General features: G+C 44.8%; 1 protein-coding gene and 1 long non-coding RNA gene across 2 annotated transcripts in view; one reads left to right on the top strand and one right to left on the bottom strand.

Annotated features, from left to right (window-relative positions):
- Window positions 1-24,579, top strand: part of VAPA (VAMP associated protein A) — an 83,930-nt gene that overhangs the window by 42,799 nt on the left and 16,552 nt on the right. The window contains exons 2-5 of the mRNA XM_069731043.1: window positions 3,010-3,162; window positions 11,224-11,327; window positions 20,122-20,202; window positions 20,313-20,459. Coding sequence (XP_069587144.1) covers window positions 3,010-3,162; window positions 11,224-11,327; window positions 20,122-20,202; window positions 20,313-20,459 — 485 coding nt within the window. The remainder of the gene's footprint in view (window positions 1-3,009; window positions 3,163-11,223; window positions 11,328-20,121; window positions 20,203-20,312; window positions 20,460-24,579) is intronic.
- LOC138641422 (uncharacterized) lies at window positions 18,597-19,495 on the bottom strand. Its single transcript, XR_011313827.1, has 3 exons — window positions 18,925-19,495; window positions 18,774-18,833; window positions 18,597-18,665 (listed from the first exon to the last, which is right to left on the bottom strand). It is a non-coding gene; the product is annotated as an uncharacterized lncRNA (long non-coding RNA).

The following is a 24,579-nucleotide window of genomic DNA, read 5'->3' as shown; positions in this document are numbered from 1 at the left end:
TCCCCAGTGGTTCTCAGCCTGGACGGTCGTATCTTGGCACCGTCCAGGTTGAAAACGAATTATCCCCCAGACATAGATTACGGCGTGGGACACAATGACTGAAAGGAGAGAGTTATGGTTGTTTTTTTTTTTGTTTGTTTTATTACAGAAGACGAGTGCTTCAGTGGAAGTAAGGGTTAGGTGAGTATAACTGTGTTATTTTTAAATAAAACAAAATACAGTTTTACTTTTTTATTTGAAACAAAAGACTTAGGCTATGTGCACACATTGCGGTTTTTGACGCTGCGGATTCGCAGCAGTTTTCCATGCGGTGTACAGTACCATGTTAACCTATGGAAAACAAAAACCGCTGCGGAAAAAAATGCGCGGAAACGCTGCGGTTTATTTTCCGCAGCATGTCAATTCTTTGTGCGGAATCCGCAGCGGTTTAACACCTGCTCCATATTTATAAAACCGCAGTTGTAAAACTGCAGTAGAATCCGCACAAAAACCGTAGAAAATCCGCAGGAAAAACGCAGTGATTTTGCCCTGCGAATTTATGAAAATCAGTGCGGAAAAATCCGCACACCAGGGCCCAGCGTGGGCACATATCCTTATACTCTGGCTGTACATTTATTTACCATACGACTATAGCATTAGTAATGGATAGTTGTCTTATACACTCCTCTCCATTACTAATCTGTGGGCTTGATGTCACCTGACAATACAAAGGTGACATCAACCCCACAAATATTACCCCACTTGCCACTGCTACAGGGCAAGTGGAAAGAGTCGGGCAAAGCACCTGAATTGGCGTATCTAATAGATGCACCTTTTCTGAGCAGCTGCGGGCTGCTATTTTTAGGCTGGAGGGGCCAATATTCATGGCCCCTTACCACCCTGAGAATACCAGTCCCCAGCTGCTGTCTGCTTTAGCAAGGCTGGTTGTCAAAAAATGCGGGGACCCCCAGCGTTTTTTAAAATGATTTATTTAAATAATTAAAAAATATAAATTAAAAAAAGTGTGGGGGCCCTTCCATTCTTGATAACCAGCCTTGCTGACAGCTGAGAGTTTTGCCTGGCTGGTTATCAAAAATACGGGGGAATCAACACAGGGTTTTGTTTTTTTTTAATTATTTACATTGCAGGAGCGACTGATGAATATACCCATCAGCCGCTCCTGCTCTCACTGTTATTAGCTGCAGCAGGTGTCGGATGATGGGAACGGTAGGACCATCAGCTGACACCAGTGACTGGAGGTAAACTTTAGATCTCCGATCACAGCTGAGCACTCTCGCTGTCTTGAAAGCGTGGGAACCGCAGCTCTCTGATCGGCGGGGATGGTTTCACGGCCGATCAGAAGCAGTGTTTGCCGTGCTGTCATGCATATGACAGCGTGTCATGCACTGTATTGTCAGGCCCCCCGTTCAAGTGAATGGGGTCCACTGCTCAGTGTCTCTGCTGGATACCAGGCTGTATGGATGCATCATGCAACCATGCAGCCTGCAATCTAGAGGTAGCAGAGCAGAGTGTGAGGTCACAGCCTGCTGTTCTTGACTTTTCTGCAGCAAATACGCTGCAAAAATAGTCAGAATGCGCACTTGCAGAATTTTTTCACCATCCATTCAAGTCAGTGGGTTAAAAACGCTGAAAGTGACATGCTCTGTCAAAAAAATGCTGCAATGCCCAAAATCCTGATGACAAAAGTGTCTGCATTAGATTTCTGAAATCTCATAGACTTTGCTGGTACTGTAAAAAAGCAGCTGAAAATTAGCATAAAAAGCAGCATAAACGCCCAGTGTTAATATACCCTTAAAAATGCCAGGATTAGATCACTGGGAGAAAAGGAAAAGTGATGCTCTGTTTTTACCCAGTAAGGCTACGTTCACATTTGCGTTCTGCCAGGCTGCGTCGGGCGCAGCCGCGGCGACGCATGCGCCCCTATATTTAACATGGGGGCGCATGGACATGCGTTTTGCGATGCATGCGTTTTTTGGCCGCAAGCGTTAGGGCGCAGAGGACGCAGCAAGATGCAATTTTTTTGCGTCCAAAATTCGGCAAAAAAGGACGCATGCGTCACAAAACTATGCGTTTTAGCGTGCATTTTTGTGCTTTTTTGTTTGCGTTGTGCGTTGTGTCGCCGACGCAACATCGCACAACGCAAATGTGAGCGTAGCCTAACAGCCACATACTAAACTGGTACCATATTAATCCCTTTCTCCACTGACTAAATTACCTGTTATCAAATTCATATGTTAACTTTTTTTTTTTCCACTTTTCTGCTGGCATATTGTCTATACAGACATTTAAGGGAGCACTCGCATGAAGACTTTATTTTTGTTACTAAATCTCTGTATGTAGTGTGATAGGCGTGTTACTTTTCTCACCTACCGTGATCCTCTCCAGTATCCAGCACTGTTCTGCTCCTCTTTTCAGTGACCGTCACTCTTCAGACTATCCAGCGCACTCTATGTGAGCCAGAAGTCTGTTATAATGCCTCGTTCTGATGCTTTTAGACTTGCATTGTAAAAGCCACTTCTGGGTCACACACGGCGCAGCAGTAGCGGGAGACTGAAGAGTGGTGACGCGATGACCCTGGAGGTCCTTTCCACCTCTAACATTCCATAATGTCACTCAGCAGAGGAGCAGGACGGAGCCGGATACTGGAGAAAGTGGCGGTAGGTGAGTATATGATCGCACATACACAGATTTAATTTAAACATTTTTTTTTCGTGGAGTGCTTCTTTAAGGAAAATAATCACCCTCCCCCACCTGCATCAGCATAGACCAACACAATTAATATTAGGGTGTTTTTGAAGACAGATGTTTCATACACAAGTCTCTAAACATCCTGTTGTAGATTGTTGCAATAAATCTACCTTCATCTGGGATAAACTCATATGCCCTATGTCACATTTTGAGTTTGTTTTTTAGGCAGAAAACTGATGGAGGGATTAAGTTCCCCCAACAGATTTTGTGATCAAAGATTTTTTCTATGGGATTTTAACCTTTGTGCTTTTATGTCTTTAGGTCCATTTACAGATGTTGTCACCACAAACCTCAAGCTGCGAAATCCATCTGAGAAGAAAGTATGTTTCAAAGTGAAAACTACAGCACCACGACGCTACTGTGTAAGGCCAAACAGTGGCACTATTGATCCCGGGGCCACAGTGACCGTTTCAGGTATTGTTTCTGAAAGAGTCTCATGATTCTGCCTTAAAAGATCTTTTTACTTCGATGTATAAATGACCTATTTCATGTATTTTCACCAGTGGTTACTAATCTTTATTTTCTAATCCTTCTTTCCTTGCTGTAATAGAAATCCGCCCTCCATGCACTAACTTGCTTGGAAACACGTGGTTGACTTTTCATATAGCAGCCAATGTGGGAAGGCAGAGAGCAGTAGACTGGATTAGTAATTGAGGGAGTAGACACCATGACCCAATCACAGACACAACACTACGGACATGGTGCGCCACCTATTCTATGGAGTAATAGCGGGGTCTGTCTGGATCCACTAAGGAATCCGTCATTTTACCAGAAAAAAATAGCGCTGCACAGACTTTTTTTCTTTTAAATTTGCTATTTGTCACTTTCTGACTGAGCTTCTGATGCCAATAAAACCCCTTTTAAATTATTTTCATGTTGAAGTTAGAATCTGTGTAGGAAACTGACACAACTGACAAAACGTCTCTGCAGCGCCTTTTTATTTTTTTTATTGGAGCTAGACAGACCAGATCATAAGTCCATAGGATACATGTTACACTATCGGTGTTGTAAAAGGGAACCTATCACCCCCAAAATCGAAGATGAGTTAAGCCCACCAGCATCAGGGCTTATCTACAGCTTCTGTAATGCTGTAGATAAGCCCTTGATATATCCTGAAAGATGAGAAAAAGAGGTTAGATTATACTCATCCAGGGGCGGTCCTGCTGCGGTCCAGTCCGATGGGCGTCGCGGTCTGGTCCTAGGCCTCTAATCTTCTTACGATGACGTCCTCTTCTTGTCTTCACGCTGCGGCTCTGGCGTACTGATCTGCCATGTTGAGGGCAGAGCAAAGTACTGCAGTGCGCAAGCGCCGGCCTCTCTGACCTTTCCCGGGACCTGTGCACTGCAGTACTTTGCTCTGACATCAACAGGACAGACAAAGTACGCCGGAGCGTGAAAACAAGAAGAGGACCTCATCGTAAGAAGATGGGAGGCCCCGGACCGGACCACGACGCCCATCGGACCAGACCGCCCCTGGGTGAGTATAATCTAACCTCTTTTTCTCCTCTTTCAGGATACATCGGGGGCTTATCTACAGCATTCCAGAATCCTGTAGATAAGTCCCTGATGCTGGTGGGCTTAGTTCATCTTTGATTTTGGGGGTGGCAGGTTCCCTTTAATGTCATAGATCCAGTCTAGTACTTTCTGCCTACCAACGTTGGCTGCGTAAACTGACTCACTTGATAGGTCCTAGTGTGGACGAAAAGTGGAAGGGAAAATCCACTCTTCTCCTACAGCATGGCACCTTACCTCCCTTCTACAGCCTGCATTTCCCGAAGAGCTTTTGGCTTCCTCTTGTGGCAAGCATCACTTTCCAGCTGCAGCCTGTTAACAGTCACGTGACAGCCCCCGATGGAAGAGGAAGCCAGGAGTCTGAGGAACGATTCAAGCGGTAGAACGGAGCTCCAGCTGTTGTGGTTTTTTACTATTACAAACTTCCTTAGTGGGCTCAGGTTGGATCGAACGTATTGGATAAATCTGAGCTCTGCTCTAATAGAGCTGATCTGAAAAACAGCAGGGAAACATCATATTTTTGTTTTTGAGATGCGTTTCCTTTTTAGTGTATGACTGGTCATGATGTCAGTTTCTACATCCAATAGCCATGTTTAGTCTCTCAACATGTTTATGCTTTTATGACTTAGTGCTGTATCATTGAATTACATGGGTTCTCATGAAGACAGCCCTCACATGTTGTCCTATTATGGCACCCCTTTATGGACCGTAATGGAGAGCCGTTGTGTACTAACATCTCGTTTAGTCACCTTGAGCCGTCCTTGTATTACATGGATGGCCATTCAATGAAAACTGCAGGTGAAATGCCGGTCACAGCTAGTCTGCAAGATCTAAATTAAAAAAGAAAGAAAAAAGAACGGCACTGAGTAGCGTGCTTTACTCACTCGTGTGATAGTGGTCTCTGAATCACAGGCATCAATGCAGGAACACAGTTCACGGTATTGAAGGTGCATGACATGAAATGCACATGAGGAAATCCAATAGAAGAAAGAAAAAAAGATGCAGCAACACTTCAAAATACAGTGGCGAGAAAACTTTAGTCCTTTTATTTCAAGTGAATTGCATGGACAAGGTTAAACAAGCAGGTACAGGGCAGATGATACAGGCAGAGAAACAGGACGACTGCCGTTTCGCGTTGTGCACGCTTCCACAGGTCCAGATAGACAAAATAGTATGTCATTTCCTTTAAACCAATGCACATGTTGATATTTGCATATCATTAAACAGCACCTGTGTCGATATTTGCATAAAAGTCAAAAAGTGCTATGAAATGAGACAATTCAATGAAAACATTCATATGAAATGACAAAACATATTAAGAATAAAAACATATTACATGTTACCTCTAGAGTGGGCTCCTGCTCCACAGTTCGACTCCACGTCAGTCCAAGGTCCACAAGGTCGATGGTCTCATAGTGCTTCCAGGACGACTCCACTCCCAGGAGCCTCCAACACTGACCGTCCAGGTCGATGGTCTCCTAGTGCTTCCAGGACGACTCCACTCCCAGGAGCCTCCAATACTGACCGTCCAAGACCTACAGTACACAGGCTACTCAGTGCCAAAGCCCAACCATGTGCTATTCAGGAATTCCCAGGATTTCCAACACAGGCTTCCAGGGCCATGCACTTGGACCATTCAGATCCAAACACAGGAACATGTGACCCACACCCTGGTCACATTATATACCTTTTAACCACTCCCCTGGGTGGGAGTGTGGATGTGTGGCTAGTTTGTCCCGCCCATCTCACATAACTAGCCTAGTAAGTCTCCCTTCATAACTATACAAACTCTTGAGGGACTACAGGTCCCAGAACAACAACATTGCATCAGACTTACCACGCAGACTCCCTCTGCGACACACATCGGCCATTCACAACTCTGCCAGTCACCGTTTTATCACATTTATGCCTCCAAGCGCATCTTGAAGCGCACACAGCGCCCCCTGGCTGTAACACTGGTCACTGCACCACACAACTGACTACATAGTGATGCGTATTCACGTTCATTCTTTGATGTCACCAACTTTAACAATTTCAGGGAGCGTTCAAGATGTATAGCCTCCCACGCTTTTAAAAATTCAGGATCATCTTGAAATTGTGAAGGTTCTTTAAAAATTCTTAGACCTCGCGGTACTCTTTCACAACCAATGTAAGATTTTAAAGATTCAGTAGCCCAAAACATTCTGACCTCTTTGTCGGCCAAAAGCTGAACCTTAGATTCCAAAGATTTAGTGCTGATTACTTCTAATTCATCTTTTGTGTTGCAGTCAACGAAAAAATTACCTGCATCTGCCCGACCTAGCAAGAGTCTATCTCTCTGCATGAGCCTCATCGGAGATATTATCCACTTCCATTATAGCAAAATGGTGTTAAAATCCACCAGATTAAACAAGTAAAATGCAATAAATGCATAAAAAGAAAAAAAAAAAACAGCACTGAGTAGCGTGCTTTACTCACTGGTGTGATAGAGTGGTCTCTGAATCACAGGCATCAATGGAGGTGGTTAAATTGCCACCTAGTGGAGGGGACCACAATAGAATCCTTCTAAGACAGGAGGCAAAATGGATCCTTTGCACTAATGCGCAAGGCCCGCTTGGATTAAATGAAAGGTTAGACTTTTCATGCTTTCTATAGAATCTGTTTGGTTCAGTTTGGTTTGTGCTGTTTAAATTCTGCAGTCAATGGAATATGTTTTTATTCTTTAATATGTTTTGTCATTTCATATGAATGTTTTTATTGAATTGTCTCATATTTTATAGCACTTTTTGACTTTTATGCAAATATCGACACGGTTGCTGTTTAGTGATATGCAAATATTGACGTGAGTTGGTTTAAAGGAAATGACATACTATTTTGTCTATCTGGACCCGTGGAAGCGTGCACAACACGAAACGGCCGTCGTCCTGTTTCTTTGCCTGTATCATCTGCCCTGTACCTGCTTGTTTAACCTTGTCCATGCAATTCGCTTGAAATAAAGGACTAAGGTTTTCTCGCCACTGGATTTTGAAGTGTTGCTGCATCTTTTTCTTTCTTCTATTGGATTTCCCGTTCTGCTAGGAGCAAATGGACACAGAAATCACAATTCTGAAAGGGTTCTCCTCTGATTAGACAGTGTGCAGCAGAACACAACCCTTGGTCTGTTGGGGAGGTAAAATTTGTGCCTTCTGGGTGTTTTGAAGAGATTGCCCCACTTCACCACACAAATAAACAGAGCTACTACTAGATGCACTTTTTGGAAACTCTTGAAATGCTGTGCTATCCTGGAGTCCTTGTTCAGGGTATTGATTTTAAAGCATGTGCTGTAGGTAGTTTAAAGTCCTTTCTGGTGTCAGATTCCCTTTTATGTTTTTCATCTCCTAGGCAAATATTAAAGTTTAAACTTTTATTTGATGTTCTTGTAGTTTTGTGGAGTCACATGAAATTCATGAGGCAGGAAATCTCCTTAATGATCATGAAATAGAATAACATGCTGCACTAATTCAGAAAGAATATCTCATGAGAAGCAGATCTTCGAATAATTAAATCATAACTGGCTGTAGTGATTTTCATTTGTGATCTTGGACGATAATGGCTACCTTCTGTGTATGACCTGATTATTTGTATCCTCTACATGAGTTTTTTCTATCCTATAGACGTCATTATACTGAGGGGAAAATAAGTGTTTGATACACTGCTGATTTTGCAAGTTTTCCCACTTACGAAGAATGGAGAACTCTGTAATTTTTATTGTAGCTACACTTCAACTGTGAGAGACCGAATATAAGAATAAAATACAGAAAATCACATTGTATGATTTTTACATAATTCACATTTTATTGAATAAAATAAGTATTTGATGCAATAGGAAAGCAGAATTTAATATTTGGTTCCGAGACCAGTTTTGCAATTACAGAAGTCAAACATTTTCTGTAGTTCTTGACCAAGTTTGCACACACTGCAGCAGGGATTTTGGCCCATTCCTCCATACAGATCTTCTCCAGATCTTTCAGGTTTTGGGGCTGTCGCTGGGCAACTGTAAGTTTTAGCTCCCTGGAAAGATTTTCTGTTAGATTCAGGTATGGAGACTGGCTAGGCCTCTCCAGGACCTTGAAAGGCTTCTTACGGAGCCACTCCTTAGTTTCCGTGGCTGTGTGTTTTGGGTTATTATCATACTGGAAGACCCAGCCACAACCTATCTTCAAAGATCTTACTGAGAGAAGTAGGTTGTTGCGATACATGACCCCATCCATCTTCCCTTCAATACGGTGTAGTCATCATGTCCTTTTTGTAGAAAAGCACCCCCAATGTATGATGTTTCCCCCACCATGCTTCACGGTTGGGACGATGTTCTTTGGGTTGTACTTATCCTCCTTCTTCCACCAAACATGGCAAGTAGAGGTGATACTAAAATGTTCTATTTTGGTCTCCTCTGACCACATGACCTTTTCCTATGTCTGCTCTGGTTCCTCCAGATGGTCATTGGCGAACTACAAACAGGCCCCGACATTTGCTGGCGTGAGCAGGGGAACCTACAACTCCTGGGCATGCTCCTGATGAGTCCAACTCCTGGACAGTCTGTGGTGCAACGTGACGTTAATGAATGGTGCGAGACATGAGATCCCAGATGTGTTCAATCGGATTCAGGTCTGGGGAATGGGCGGGCCAGTCCATAGCTTCAATGCCTTCATCTAGCAGGAACTGCTGACACACTCCAGCCACATGAGGTCTGGCTTTGTCCTGCATCATTAGGAGGAACCCAGGGCCAACCGCACCAGCATATGGTCTCACAAGGGGTCTGAGGATCTCCTCTCGGTACCTAATGGCAGTCAGGCTACATCTGGCGAGCACATGGAGGGCAGTGCGACCCTACAAAGAAATGCCACCCCACACCATTACTGACCCACTGCCAAACCGGTCCTGCTGAAGAATGTTGCAGGCAGCAGATCGCTCTCCACGGCGTCTCCAGACTCTTGTCACATGTGCTCAGTGTGAACCTGCTTTCATCTGTGAAGAGCACAGGGTGCCAGTGGTGAATTTGCCAATCCTGGTGTTCTGTGGCAAATGCCAAGCGTCCTGCACGGTGTTGGGCTGTGAGCACAACCCCATCTGTGGACGTCGGGCACTCAGACCATCCTCATGGAGTCGGTTTCTAACCGTTTGTGCAGACACATGCATATTTGTGGCCTGCTGGTTATTTTGCAGGGCTCTGGCAGTGTTCCTCCTGTTCTTCCTTGCTCAAAGGCTGAGGTAGTGGTCCTGCTACTGGGTTGTTGCCCTCCTATGGCCCCCCTCCACGTCTCCTGGTGTACTGGCCTGTCCCCTGGTAGCAGCCCCAGCCTTTGGACACTACGCTGACAGACCGCAAACCTTCTTTCCTCAGCTTGCATTGATGTGCCATCCTGGTTGAGCTGCATTACCTGAGCCACTTGTGTGGGTTGTAGAGTCCGTCTCATGCTACCATGTGTGAAAGCACAAGCAACATTCAAAAGTAACCAAAACATCAGCCAGAAAGCATTGGTACTGAGATGTGGTCTGTGGTCCCCACCTGCAGAACCACTTCTTTATTGAGGGTGTCTTGATAATTGCAAATTTCCATCTGTTGTCTATTCCATATGCACAACAGCATGTGAAATTGATTGTCAAATAGTGTTTATTCCTAAGTGGACAGTTTGATTTCACAGAAGTTTGATTTACTTGTAGTTATATTCTGTTAAGTGTTCCCTTTATATTTTTTAAGCAGTGTATGTATTTGTGTGTATACATGTGTTTGTGTATATGTATGTATGTGTGTATCTTACAAAATTAAAATATCAAAAAGTTGATTTATTTCAGTTCTTCAATACAAAAAGTGAAACTCATATGTCATTACAAATAGTGATCTATTTCAAGTGTTTATTTCTGTTAATGTTGATTATTGTGGCTTACAGCCAATGAAAACCCAATAGTCATTATCTCAGTAAATTAGAATATAACACCAGCTTCAAAAAATGATTTTAAAACCTGAAATGTTGGCCTACTGAAATGTATGTTCACTACATGTACTGTATACTTGGTCAGGGCTCCTTTGGTATCCATTACTGCATCAATGCGGTGTGGCATGGAGGCGATCAGTCTGTGGCACTGCTGAGGTGTTAAGGAAGCCCAGGCTGCTTTGATGGCAGCCTTCAGCTCGTCTGCATTGTTGGGTCTAGTGTGTCTCATCTTCCTCTTGACAATACCCCATAGATTCTCCATGAGTTAAATGTCAGGTGAGTTTGCGGGCCAATCGAGCACCGTGATACTGTTGTTTTTAAACCAGATATTAGTACTTTTGGCAGTGTGGACAGATAATATAATAATAATAATAATAATAATAATTTTTATATAGCGCCAACAAATTCCGCAGCACTTTACAATTAAGCGGGGACAATTTAAACAGTGACATTAGGGGTGAGGTCCCTGCTTGCAAGCTTACAATCTACAAATGCCAAGTCCTGCTGGGGACATTTTCATCTCCAAAAAGCTTGTCTGTAGAGGGAAGCAAGAAGTGCTGTAAAATTTCCTGGTAGACGGCTGCGCTGACTTTGGTCTTGATAAAACACTGAACCTCCACCAGCAGATGACATGGCTCCCCAAACCATTACTGATTGTGGAAACTTCACACTAGACCTTCAGCAGCTTGGATTGTGTCTCTCCATTCTTCCTCCAGACTCCGGGACCTTGATTTCCAAGGTCTAGTGTAAATTTCGGGCTTGATATATGCGTGTTTTTTTTTTTTTTTTTTTTTTTTTTTTTTATACATTTCTGGCCAACCCACTCGTCACTCAGCGAGGATAAAACTTTATTAGTTTTAGGTCTCCACAATCACCAGGATAAGGATAAGATACCGTACAATCCTACCATTCGTTACTGAGGGCTGTCTGTAAGAGCAAGTTTAATAGTTTTAGTTTAAGGTTGTGATAGATTTGCTCTAGGTAACTATTTCTTTGTTTCTTTTTAAAACAGTAATGTTACAGCCGTTTGACTATGATCCAAATGAAAAGAGTAAGCACAAGTTCATGGTGCAGACCATTTTTGCCCCATCAAATATAACAGACATGGAAACGGTGGTAAGTAAAAATGATATATTAATATAATGGTTTTTCGGATCCCGTACGTCTCATCGACGTACACTAAAGCGACTAGTAGTTGAACAGCAGTACTAGAACGGCTGCTACAGTATATGCTGCTGTGCTGTTCCAGCTCAGTACACTAAGTTCTTCTGCCAGTTACAGCACCAGATATGAGAAAATTGGCGTGGGTGCCAGGTTTTGAACCCACTCGGATCCAACATTATAACCTGCTTTGTCTTCTAGGAAGAAGGGGCTTTGGTCACTTTTGAATTTCCTTTACAAACTGCCATCAGGCCCTTGCCTGATGTGTAGTTCCTTCACAGTGATGAGTTTGAGCATGTGCTCCAAGGCAGAAAGTGCCCCACTCTATTGTTGTGAGCTCCTGAAAACCGACATTTTGGATCAACAGAATGGTTGCATGGCTGGGCCAAACCTCCAGGCTGGTAGCACAAGCAGCTTTGCCTCTTCAGCATGGGAAAAGCACAGGGGACTGTAGCTTACCGATCAGCAAACTGGTCAGCTTCAGCATCATGTAAGCAGGCTCTGAAGCCCAACTTTTTTTTTTTTTTTTTTTTTTTGATCTGAGCTCCAAATTACCAAATTGAGCCAACCCCATGAGCTGCAATAAAATATTACACAATAAATATTTAATAATAATCATCTTTATTTTGTTTAGCGCTAACATATTCTGCAGCGCTTTACAGTTTTGCACACATTGTTATTGCTCTCCCCGATGGGGCTCATGTGACCCGCTCACAATCTAAATTCCCTATCAGTATGTCTTTGGAATGTGGGAGGAAACCGGAGAACCCTGAGGAAACCCACGCAAACCCGGGGGGAGAACATACAAACTCCTTGCAGATGTTGTCCTTGATGGGATTTGAACAGGACTCTAGCACTGCAGTGCTAATCACTGAGCCACCGTGCTGCCCATAATAAATGTGAATTCCATTTTTGGGCCTTTCCAGGGGAATTGAGGTCCTCTTCCCTCTTTAGTCCATAAAAGAAGTTGATGGATTCCAAACAACTTATGTGCAACTTGGAAATTTTATTTGCAACAAACAGCCAGTTGCAGGCAAGTTTCACACATTTTTGTCTGACTTTTCAGTGAATTGCTGTTGAGTGGTATCCCCAGTGTAATAGTTACTCATTCATGTGGGGCACTGTCACTCCTACTCCCTAACATGAAAAACGCATATGAGCAACCACAAGATACTGTCAGGCATGTGTGTGACCATGTGATTGAGGGGCCGTACAGAAAGCTATCAAGGGCTGCGTGTGGCACATCCTTGCTCTAAAGAATAGAGCCTGCAAGCAGTGTGTGCTCCTTACCTAGGTAACCGACTGGTAACTAGACAGCGAGCTGTACACTATAAAATTAAAAATCCCCTTCGTTCTCGAGAACAGAGAAGATTTTTAATAGGTATATTGCAAAGTTGCTTGATTTTACCCATTTAAAGGGAAGGTACCGCGTTTGTAGATCATTAATTAATCAATGTAATGTAGCATAACATGCTGTTATAACCCAGATTTGAATGCATGTAAAACAGATTTCGTGTGATATATGAGTAGAAAGAATGCACTGGGGGCTGACATCTTGGTTTTGCAGCAGTAGCAGGGCCCTATCAGTGTCAGATTACGGCACCCCATGGACATAGGAGATAATAGACCGGCTCGGACCCTATCTGTAACATTGCAGCAGCATTAGCAGTGAGCTGGGCACGCCTCTGTGGGCTGCACAACTCACTGCTGTAGGTGTGACTAGCTGCCATTTTATTAGAGCCCTGTGCTATCTGCCGAGCTCCACTTACTCTCTATCACAGGAGAGAAGAAGCCCTCACTGCTCCTCTGTACTCCAGGCACTGCAGGTTCTGGGCAGACATCCTCTGCTCTCACACTCTGCCGTGTGCTTCCCTCTGCTCTGTCTCCGCCTCCCCACTTGCACAGAGTCCCAGTGATCTCCGGTAAACTGCACTCTCCCCCTGTGTCGCTCTCCCTCTCTGTGCGGCGTGGGGGGTCTCTGTGCGGCGTGGGGGGGGTCTCTGTGCGGCGTGGGGGGGGTCTCTGTGCGGCGTGGGGGATCTCTGTGCGGCGTGGGGGGGTCTCTGTGCGGCGTGGGGGGGTCTCTGTGCGGCGTGGGGGATCTCTGCGGCGTGGGGGGGTCTCTGTGCGGCGTCGGGGGATCTCTGTGCGGCGTGGGGAAGTCTCTGTGCGGCGTGGGGGGGTCTCTGTGCGGCGTGGGGGATCTCTGGGCGGCGTGGGGGGGTCTCTGCGGCGTTGGGGGATCTCTGTGCGGCGTGGGGGATCTCTGGGCGGCGTGGGGGGGGTCTCTGTGCGGCGTCGGGGGATATCTGTGCGGCGTGGGGGGGGTCTCTGTGCGGCGTGGGGGGGGTCTCTGTGCGGCGTGGGGTCTCTGTGCGGCGTGGGGGTTCTCTGTGCGGCGTGGGGGGGTCTCTGTGCGGCGTGGGGGGGTCTCTGTGCGGCGTGGGGGGGTCTCTGTGGCTTGGGGGGGTCTCTGTGCGGCGTGGGGGGGTCTCTGTGCGGCGTGGGGGGGTCTCTGTGCGGCGTGGGGGGGGGTCTCTGTGCGGCGTGGGGGGGTCTCTGTGCGGCGTGGGGGGGTCTCTGTGCGGCGTGGGGGGGTCTCTGTGCGGCGTGGGGGGGTCTCTGTGCGGCGTGGGGGGTCTCGTGCGGTGTGGGGGGGTCTCGTGCGGCGTGGGGGGTCTCTGTGCGGCGTGGGGGGGTCTCTGTGCGGCGTCCCATCGGACGATGCCTGCTACAATGACAGTGATTGACACATTAGCCAATTATGGGACAGTAATAGTCCCATCATCCGGCTAATGTGTTGAATGAAAAAAAAAAAAATACTCCATACATACATGCCACATACATGCTACATACATGCTACATACAATACATTCATACATTACATACATATAGACATACAGTACATTAAACATAGATTTCATACTCACCATTACTTGTCACTTTGTTCCCCGAAGCCAGTGTCATCTGTAAAAAAAATATTAAAAAACAAACAACCAATATACTCCCTGTCCGCAGAAATCCACGAGTGTCCCATGACGATCTCCCGTGGAGAGCAGCAGCATCAGATAATGCGACTGCTCTCTAGGGGCTCCAGGAACACAATGACAGCAGGAAGGTATCCTTCCACCACTGTATTCCTCCGCCGCTGTAAAAAAAAAAAGTCCCTAGTCTCACTTTATGCCATTGGTGTATGAGAAATTTTCCCAGGCAGCAATTGCCATAAAGTGAGACTCTGGACTATAGTATCCTCTCAGTGATGCACTGCAGGAGCCATTATCTCCTGTCAGTGTGTCACTGAGGGTCCTATAGAGCAGTGATATCACCCGATGTCACTGTTCTATAGGGGAGATCGTCGTGGGACACTCGATATTAATTGGACTACGGCGGAAAGGGAGTATACGGTTTATTATTTTACGTTTTTTGCAGGCGCTGAAGTATGGTAAGTATGGTGAAATGAAGAATATTAAAATACTTTTTTCCTAATGTGTGCGTGTTTTTTTTTAACCCTTTCTTACTATTGGATTAATAACGGATAGGCGTCTTATTGACGCCTCTCCGTTATTAACCCGGCTTAATGTCACCTTACAATAGCAAGGTTACATTAACCCTTCATTACCCCATATCCCACCGCTACACGGGAGTGGGAAGAGAGGGGCTAAGTGCCGGAATTGGCGCATCTTACAGATGCGCCATTTCTGGGGCGGCTGCGGACTGGTATTTGTAGCCTGGGGGGGGGGCAATATCCATGGCCCCTCTCTAGGCTATGAATATCAGCCTGCAGCTGTCTGCGTAGCCTTTCTGGCTATAAAATATAGGGGGACCGCACGCAATTTTTTTTTTTTTTGGGGTCCCCTTATTTTAATAGCCAGTAAAGGCTATGCAGACAGCTGCGGGCTGATATTCATAGCAGGCTACAGATATTGGCCCCCGGCCGTCGGCTTTCCCCCTCTGGCGCAGAAAATTGCACGGGCGCCCACGCGGTTTTTTTTGTTTTTTTTAATTCAACCCTCACAAAGGCCTCTTTCACACTTGCGTCGGTACGAGTGCGTCGGGCCGACGTACCGACGCACGTTGTGAAATTTGTGCCCGACGTGGGCAGCGGATGCAGTTTTTCAACACATCCACTGCCCATTCTGAAGTCTAGAAGGAGGGGGCGGAGTTTTGGCAGCGCATGCGCGGTAGAAAATGGCGGACGCGCTGGACAAAAAAAGTTCACTTGAACGTTTTTTCGTGCCGACGGTCCACCAAAACACGACGGATCCGTTGCACGACGGACGCGACCACGCGACGTGTGGCCACCCGTCACGATCTGTCGCTAATACAAGTTTATGGGAAAAAAACGTATCCTGCGAGCACATTTGCAGAATCCGTTTTTTTCCGCCAGATCCGTTTTTTCCACCGGATCCATTTTTTCCCGCCAGATCCATTTTTTCCTGCTGGATCCGTTAATTCCCGCCAGATCCGTTTTTTCCACCGGATCCATTTTTTCCCACCAGATCAATTTTTTCTTGCTGGATCCGTTAATTCCCGCCGGATCCGTTTTTTCCCGCCGGAACCGTTTTTTTCCACAATTTCCTTTTTTATCTGCCAGATCAGGTTTTTTTTTCCATCGGATCCTTTTTTTCTCGCCTGATCCGTTTTTTTCCACAATTTACTTTTTTTTCTGTCAGATCAGTTTTTTTCCCCGCCTGATCTGTTTTTTCCCGCCAGATCCGTTTTTTCCCACAATTTACTTTTTTTTCTGCCAGATCAGTTTTTTTTCGCCGGATCCGTTATTTTCTCATTGAGTTGTATTAGCGCCGGATGGCCACATGTTTCATCCGTTTTTTGCAGGATCCGTCAAAACAGCTGTTTCCGCCGGACGGAAAACACATACAGAGGAACGGTTGAATCGTGATCTGCGCATGTCGTGCTATTGCGGGCACATGTCAGTCATGTTTTTTTTCTATTGACAGATTGGGCGATTCTGAACGCGGCGATACTAAATATGTGTAGGTTTGATTTTTTTTATTGTTTTATTTTTGATGGGGCAAAAGGGGGGTGATTTAAACTTTAATTTTTTTTTTTTCATATTTTTAAAAACATTTTTTTTTTACTTTTGCCATGCTTCAATAGCCTCCATGGGAAACTAGAAGCTGGCACAACTCGATCGGCTCAGCTACATAGCAGCGATCATCAGATTGCTGCTCCGTAGCTGAATTACAGGCTTGCTATGAGCGCCGACCACAGGGAGGCGCTCACAGCAGGCCGGCATCAGTAGCTATAGAGGTCTCAAGGACCTCTATGGTTACCATCCTGACGCATCGCCAACCCCTGATCATGTGACGGGGGTGGACGATACGCCCATTTCTGGCCACGCGGCTGGAAGCGGTAGTTAAATGCCGCTGTCAGCATTTGACAGCGGCATTTAACAGGTTAATAGCGGCGGGTGAATTGCGATTTCACCTGCCGCTATTGCGCGCACATGTCAGCTGTACAAAACAGCCGACATGTCGTGACTTTGATGTGGGCTCAGCGCCGGAGCCCACATCAAAGGAGGAGACACGACATGCGCAGAACATGTTGCTTTTTTTACTGCGATGCGTTTTTCCCCCAGAAAAAACGCAACATATGCACAAAAATTGCGGAATGCATTATAAATGATGGGATGCATATGTATGCATTTTTAAATAGTTTTTATCACATTTTTATAGCGAACAAACGCAAAAAAATGCGAAAAATCCTGAACGTGTGCACACAGCCTCAAGGTGTATCTCCCCATCACACTCCTTATGTGTCTCACTCATCATACTTCACGTCTCTTTCCCTCCCATCAGTCACTCTTAGGCCGGGGACACACACAACGTATAAAAAAACGGTCCGTTTTTGATGGACGAGAATCGCACAAATGTTACCAAAACAGTGATCCGTGTGTAGTGCGAGGATGCGATTTTCTCGCATCCAATGATCCGTTTGGCATCCGTGTGACATCCGTGTGACATCCGTATGGTGAGATTTTCTCACACACTTGCAAAATGAGCAAATAATGGCTGAGCCTTTCCTGTCACCTGCCTAATGCCTGAGAATTTCTCGCACGTCACACTGATGGTCCATGTGCTGTGCGATTTTTTTTTTTTTTTTTTTTTTTTTCCCTCACCCCCATAGACTTTCATTGGCGATTCTCGGCCGAGATACGCTGAGAATTGCAGCATGCTGCGATTTCACTCAGATCCTGAATACGGCCGAGAGAATATCGGATGATGGGAGCTGCCCTATAGATTAACATTGGGACGAGTGCTATGCGATTTTTTTTATCGCATTGCACTCGTCCGTATTGCGGTCTAGTGTGACCCCGGCCTTAGCCATACAATGCATCTCTCCCCTCCCTCCATAATGCCTGGCTATTCACTGCAGAGCTGGAGCTCCCACACAGCTCCTAATGCTGCTCCATGCACACCACGTCTTCACTCTTCTTGGGTCCAGATGCTGCTGAGCCCACTGTGTTCTGCTCCTCTGATGCAGTAACTGCTGGTGATAGCAGGTCACAGGGCAGTCACACACAAAATGGTGCTGCCCTGTGATGCTGCTCTTCATTCTAAGGCTAGGTTCACATTGCGTCAAGTACATGGCGTCAAACGGATGCGTTAAACGCATGTACAGAAACGGAGCAAAAATATGTGAAATTCGTCGTCACGGTAACGCTAGCGTTAACGCATGTGATCGCGTTTTTTCATTTTGATGTCCGTTTACGAAGTATCCGTTTGTCTGCGTTTGTCACTGTCAATATAGATAGATAGATAGATGTAGATAGATAGATATACATTGATAGATAGATAGATAGATACATAGATATTGATAGATAGATATATAGATAGATAGATACATAGATATTGATAGATAGATATATAGATAGATAGATACATAGATAGATAGATAGATATAGATTGATAGATAGATATTGATAGATAGATATATAGATAGATAGATACATAGATATAGATAGATAGATAGATAGATACAAAGATATTGATAGATAGATATATAGATAGATACATAGATATAGATAGATAGATATAGATATAGATAGATACATAGATATTGATAGATAGATACATAGATATAGATAGACAAATAGATGGAGCGATAGATAGTTGATAGATAGTTTATAGGTATAGTAGATAGAAAGTGAATAGATAGATTGTTGGTAAATATTGGATAGAATATTTCTAGTTTTATATTTACCACTGGCAGTTGTGGCGACGACAGACGTCTAGGGACCTTTTTTCTTTTTTGTCCTCCTTGTGCCACAACCTATTGTGTATGTAAAATGTAAAAAAAAATATTTTAACATTAAATAATGTTAACATTCATTGGATCAATAAATTTATGCCTGAAAAATTCAACATGTGTGCTATGTACCTTTGTTGTTTTTGCGTGTTTTTTTGGGGGAGGTCTAACAGCCTCGGGCTCAGAAGACTCCTATTCACAATAAAACAATAAACAGGATTGTTATGCCTAGCTCAATACAATGGAGTTTCACACAACATGGTTTTTTAAAGTGCAAGCCTACCGACTCAGAAGAAAAAATCGCAGACACGCTGCTGCTGCTGACATCTGTATCCGACATCTGTGTGCAACAAAACAATACATTTTTAGTACACACACATCCGACGGACATTACAGACTCCCATGATGTATACAGAGATATATAATATATAGAAATGTACTTACAATTTAGCTACGGCAAAACACTCTGTCACGTGCAGGAGACTTTGTGTGAGTGGGATATTTTAATGGCCGAAGTCACATTTCCTGTCACATGACCACATGTGACCACCCTCAAACGCTATTAAAACGTGTGGTTCTATTTGGAAATTTTTCATGATTTGCGTCTGACTGCGTTTGCCATAGCCTTCTATGGCAGAATGAACGCTTCCGTTAGTAGTGCGTTAGCTTGGCCGGACCCGAAAACGCTGCAAGCCGCGTTGAAGGTCCGTCAGAAAAAAAACGTTATGTGACAAACGCATACCAATTTAGGGATGCGTCACGATGCGTCAGACAATGCAAGTCTATGGGCGCGTTAGTATGTGCGTTACATTGCGTTTTTACTACTTAAAAACGAGTCCGTTAGACGGACACACCTAGCGCAATGTGAACCCAGCCTTACTGTTGGGGCAGTAACTGCTGACATCACCATTTCCCTCCCCTTTTGGGTGGTCTAATATCCCTGGGGCAGAGCTGCTAAATCTTACTATAGCTGCTTGAGGTCTAAAACGGAAAATGCTCCCCCTAGTGGTAAATATGTATATTTGTAGAAAAATATATAATATTTTTCATATAGAAATGTTTGCAAACAGTGCAAACATTGCATTAATACATTTTAATTACTATTTTAAGCTTAATTTAACAAAAAAACAAAATACGAGAAAACTGGTGGCACCTTCCCTTTAAGAACTTGACAATAAACCTTATTCTGACTTTGCTTGGCACTGCTTTTCCGCTTTCCATTCTGCTAGACTGGCATGGTATCAGTGGTTAGATCGCTATTGATTAGCTGACTGTACATGTGACCAGTACATGGCACACATTAGATAATTTTTATCTTTGAAATTCTTGTGACATTTTTTTCTGATAAAGGTAAGACACAACATATGTATTGTCAGAACTCTGTGGCTGTGTATCGCCATTCGATAACCAGATGTGGTTGATGTGATTGGTGTTGCCAGTAGTGGTTTGTAAAAGTGTATTATCTGTTTGTTCATTGCAGTGGAAAGAAGCGAAACCTGATGATCTAATGGATTCTAAATTAAAATGTGTGTTTGATATGCCACATGAACACGAGAAGGCGGTAAGATAGCATTTTAATATTAGCGAGCATTGACCTCTATGCTTATATTCGCCTTCTGCCTGTTTTGTATAGTGTTATATAATTTTTTTGTTCTTTCTTATTTGATCTAGACACATGAATCAGCAAAATTGTTTACTTGTCTGCCTAGTAAGGGTAGTGCTTCAATGGATGACACTGAAACACGGAAGCTCATGGAGGAGTGCAAGAGACTTCAGTCTGAGATGATAAAGCTATCAGATGAAAATCAGATGCTGAAAGTGAGATACTATTTTTACTTTTCTAACTTGTTAATACGTTGAAAGTTATCCATCTTCAAAAATATCATTGAAGCATGCCTGTGACTTCAGATAACTATATAGAAGAAGCTGTCAACACTGTCACAAATTCAGTCCTCTCTGAGCTGGTGGGTGTATACTTTAACTCCTTCATGACCAGGGGATTTTTCGTTTTTCCGTGTTCGTTTTTCGCTCCCCTCCTTCCCAGAGCCATAACTTTTTTATTTTTCCGTCAATTTGGCCATGTGAGGGCTTATTTTTTGCGGGACGAGTTGTACTTTTGAACGACATCATTGGTTTTAGCATGTCGTGTACTAGAAAACGGGAAAAAAGTTCCAAGTGCGGTGAAATTGCAAAAAAAAGTGCAATCCCACACTTGTTTTTTGTTTGGCTTTTTTGCTAGGTTCACTAAATGCTAAAAATGACCTGCCATTATGATTCTCCAGGTCAGTACGAGTTCATAGACACCTAACATGTCTAGGTTATTTTTTATCTAAGTGGTGAAAAAAAATTCCAAACTTTGCTAAAAAAAAAAAAATTGCGCCATTTTCCGATACTCGTAGCGTCTCCATTTTTCGTGATCTGGGGTCGGTTGAGGGCTTATTTTTTGCGTGCCGAGATGACGTTTTTAATGATAGCATTTTGGTGCAGATACGTTCTTTTGATCACCCGTTATTGCATTTTAATGCAATGTCGCGGCGACCAAAAAAACGTAATTCTGGTGTTTCAAATTTTTTTCCCGCTACGCTGTTTAGCGATCAGGTTAATACTTTTTTTTTTAATTGATCGGGCGATTCTGAGCACGGCGATACCAAATATGCGTAGATTTGATATTTTTTTTATTGATTTATTTTGATTGGGGCGAAAGGGGGGTGATTTAAACTTTTTAATGGTTTTTTTTAATTTTTTTCACATTTTTTTAAACTTTTTTTTTTTTACTTTTGCCATGCTTCAATAGCCTCCATGGGAGACTAGAAGCAGGCACAATGCGATCGGCTCTGCTACATAGCAGCGATCTGCTGATCGCTGCTATGTAGCAGAAATGGAGGTGTGCTGTGAGCGCCGACCACAGGGTGGCGCTCACAGCCACCGGTCATCAGTAACCATAGAGGTCTCAAGGACCTCTATGGTTACAATATACAAGCATCGCCGACCCCCGATCATGTGACGGGGGTCAGCGATGACGTCATTTCCGGCCGCCCGGCCGGAAGCGGTAGTTAAATGCCGCTGTCTGCGTTTGACAGCGGCATTTAACTAGTTAATAGGTGCGGGCAGATCGCGATTCTGCCCGCGTCTATTACGGGCACATGTCAGCTGTTCAAAACAGCTGACATGTCCCGGCTTTGATGCGGGCTCACCGCGGAGCCCTGCATCAAAGCAGGGGAGCCGGCATCGGACGGTATAGTACGTCCGATGCCGGTAAGGGGTTAAAGGGGGTTGTCCACTACTCAGACAACTCCTTCTTTGTTTTGCCCATGTAAAATAAAGGCTGTCTGAACAGCCTCCGGTGCTGGCTCCATTCCATCGAGGTTAGCTCCTGTTCTCCTGGGATGGGACTCGCATGAGATTGTCATGCAATCCCTCAGCAAATCAGCGGCCGCGGCACTCTTGCTTTCCTGTCATGTGTTTAGCATTTTTCTGCTTGTGCTTTCCTTCAGTGAAGACCAGATGTATCAGGTTTTAGCTTTAACCGGATACTGAACTAATATAAAAGCAATGTATTTCTGGAGTACGAGCAATTAGCAGTCTTTGAGATGACTCTTTTTTAGGGTTTCCCTGCACAACTACTTAAGCTTGCAGGAAACCACTGCATGACTGTCGCTTGTGAATGCAGCCTTAAGCTACCAGTTACAAGTTAGCCCAGATCAGTGTTTCCCAAACTCCAGTCCTCAGGGCCTCAAACACCAAGTTTTCAGCGTTTCCTTAGTATTGCAGAGGTGAGAAAACCTGACGATTTCTGATATCTTGCATAGGTGATGGAATAATTAAGAAATCATGATTTGTTGTGGGCTGTGAGGACTGGAATTTGAGAAACGCTGCCCTAGACTATATGCTGCTGATGCTTTATTAAGGTCGGGTGTCCCTCTCTTAAAGGGAGAAGTTGTGAGGCTTGTAGCTTTCATTTTCTTAATGAATTCTGCAAAATGAAGACTATATAATTGATAGCATTTTTATTAAACTCTACTAATTTCCTTAAGACAGTCCTGAACTGCCAGTTCTCACATATGGATGTGTTCTCGTAGTAGGATGGAAACAAGTCTTTCTCCGTCTCCCATGACAGCACCACAGAGAGAGGGGAACCGCCCTTCAGGGTCAGGGAATCTACAGATAAAAGGGCAGTACCTCTCCCCTGCATCACTTGGTTTCCTGTCCCTGACTGGGAACCTTCAGGTTTTTTTGTGGTACCTGAATGAAGACACTGTCTGATGACGATCCGGATAATCAAGGGCTGGCCTGTCCGGGTTCTGGCAGCGGGGAGGCCCCTGCCACGGCTGGTGCGGTGCCTGAAGCCGCCACTGCTGGGACCGAGGTGTCTGCAGGGTGAGCAGGGGAAGCGTGGCTGCCACTCTGGAGAGGACGCAGTGGCTTCCCGGTTTCCGGCACGTGCACACAGGGATAGTGTGCGCCCTGATGGTGAAGCATTATGGCAGCCGCTCCGGAAGTGAAGAAGGACTTCCGGGTTCGGGGCGGGCGCATGTGCGGTAGAGAGTGCCCTAGAGGTGGATCAACATGGCTGCTGTCCCAGAAGTAAAGTGGGCCTTCCTGGTTCCCGGCGAGCGCATGCACAGAGGAAAACGCTCTCCGAGTGACGAAGCCGCAGAGGGGGAGGGTCCGGAAGCGATATGGGCACGGCGGCAGATTTAAAAAGCCGGTGACTAAAGAACAGTGTTGCATGTAGTCCCCTGTGAATAACCCAGGAGGACAGCGACCACCAACTCCAGCAGGACCAGCACCTCCACCAGCAGCATCGGCAGCCAGATTTGCAGAAAGTGTTCCTCTGCTGACAAGCAGAGTGGTCGGTTCACCTCCCTTGATTATCTTTGCATAATAGTGCGCCTGGTTCCATTATTATTATTATTATTATTATTATTATTATTATTATTATTATTATTATTATTATTGCAGCCACTCCACACAAAGCAGCAGGAATTCTGGCGTGATGAATCAGTCAATCAGTCACCGTCTCCGAAATGCCTTTTGCAGGATCCTACCCCTCCTCCAGAATCTGTACCTGTTGCTGCGTCCGATTGGTCAGTTATCTTCGTGAATGTTCACTATTGTAACCAGGGTCCCTTCTCTTCCTTTATATTAGGGAAGTAAGACATTGGGAAAAACTAAGCACAGGTGTTGCCCCATGTGTGAAAAAGCCTTGCCCGTATCCTGGGATAAGAAGATTTTGCAGCGCTTGTATAGGACACGTGCTCTTCGAGGAAACCCCAGACTTTGCCTCCGATCTGAGATCCGCGATCACAACGGAGGTCGAGAGTGCGTTTAGGTCCCTCAGGGAGGGGGGATAAGGTCAAGAGGAAGAAAAGTGTAATATGCTCCCTGTCCGATTCCTCTAGCACAGGGGTGGGCAATTAATTTTGCCATGGGGCCGCATGAGAAATTTGGATGGTTTTAGAGGGCCGGACTAATATAATTAACTCATTTTTACCCAATACTGTAGTATACACATATATAATAAGGCCATCTGCATGGGGCATTACAGCTGGCGGGTTCCATGATACATATCATGGGCAATGCCCCATACAGACACTTGCGCCATATAGTGCTGCACAAACGTTATGGCCCCATATATGCTCCATACAGACACTTGCGCCATATAGTGCTGCACAAACATTATGGCCCCATATACTACAGCACAAACGTTATGGCCCCCATATAGTGCAGCACAAACGTTATGGCCCCCATATAGTGCAGCACAAACGGTATGGCCCCCATATAGTGCAGCACAAACGTTATGGCCCCCATATAGTGCAGCACAAACGTTATGGCCCCCATATAGTGCAGCACAAACGTTATGGCCTCCATATACTGCAGCACAAACGTTATGGCCCCCATATACTGCAGCACAAACGTTATGGCCCCCATATACTGC

The sequence above is a fragment of the Ranitomeya imitator genome, chromosome 6 (assembly GCF_032444005.1).
Source record: "Ranitomeya imitator isolate aRanImi1 chromosome 6, aRanImi1.pri, whole genome shotgun sequence".
Lineage (NCBI taxonomy): Eukaryota > Metazoa > Chordata > Amphibia > Anura > Dendrobatidae > Ranitomeya > Ranitomeya imitator.
Note: the sequence above shows the minus strand (reverse complement) of the source record. Positions and strands in the feature narration are given on the sequence as shown.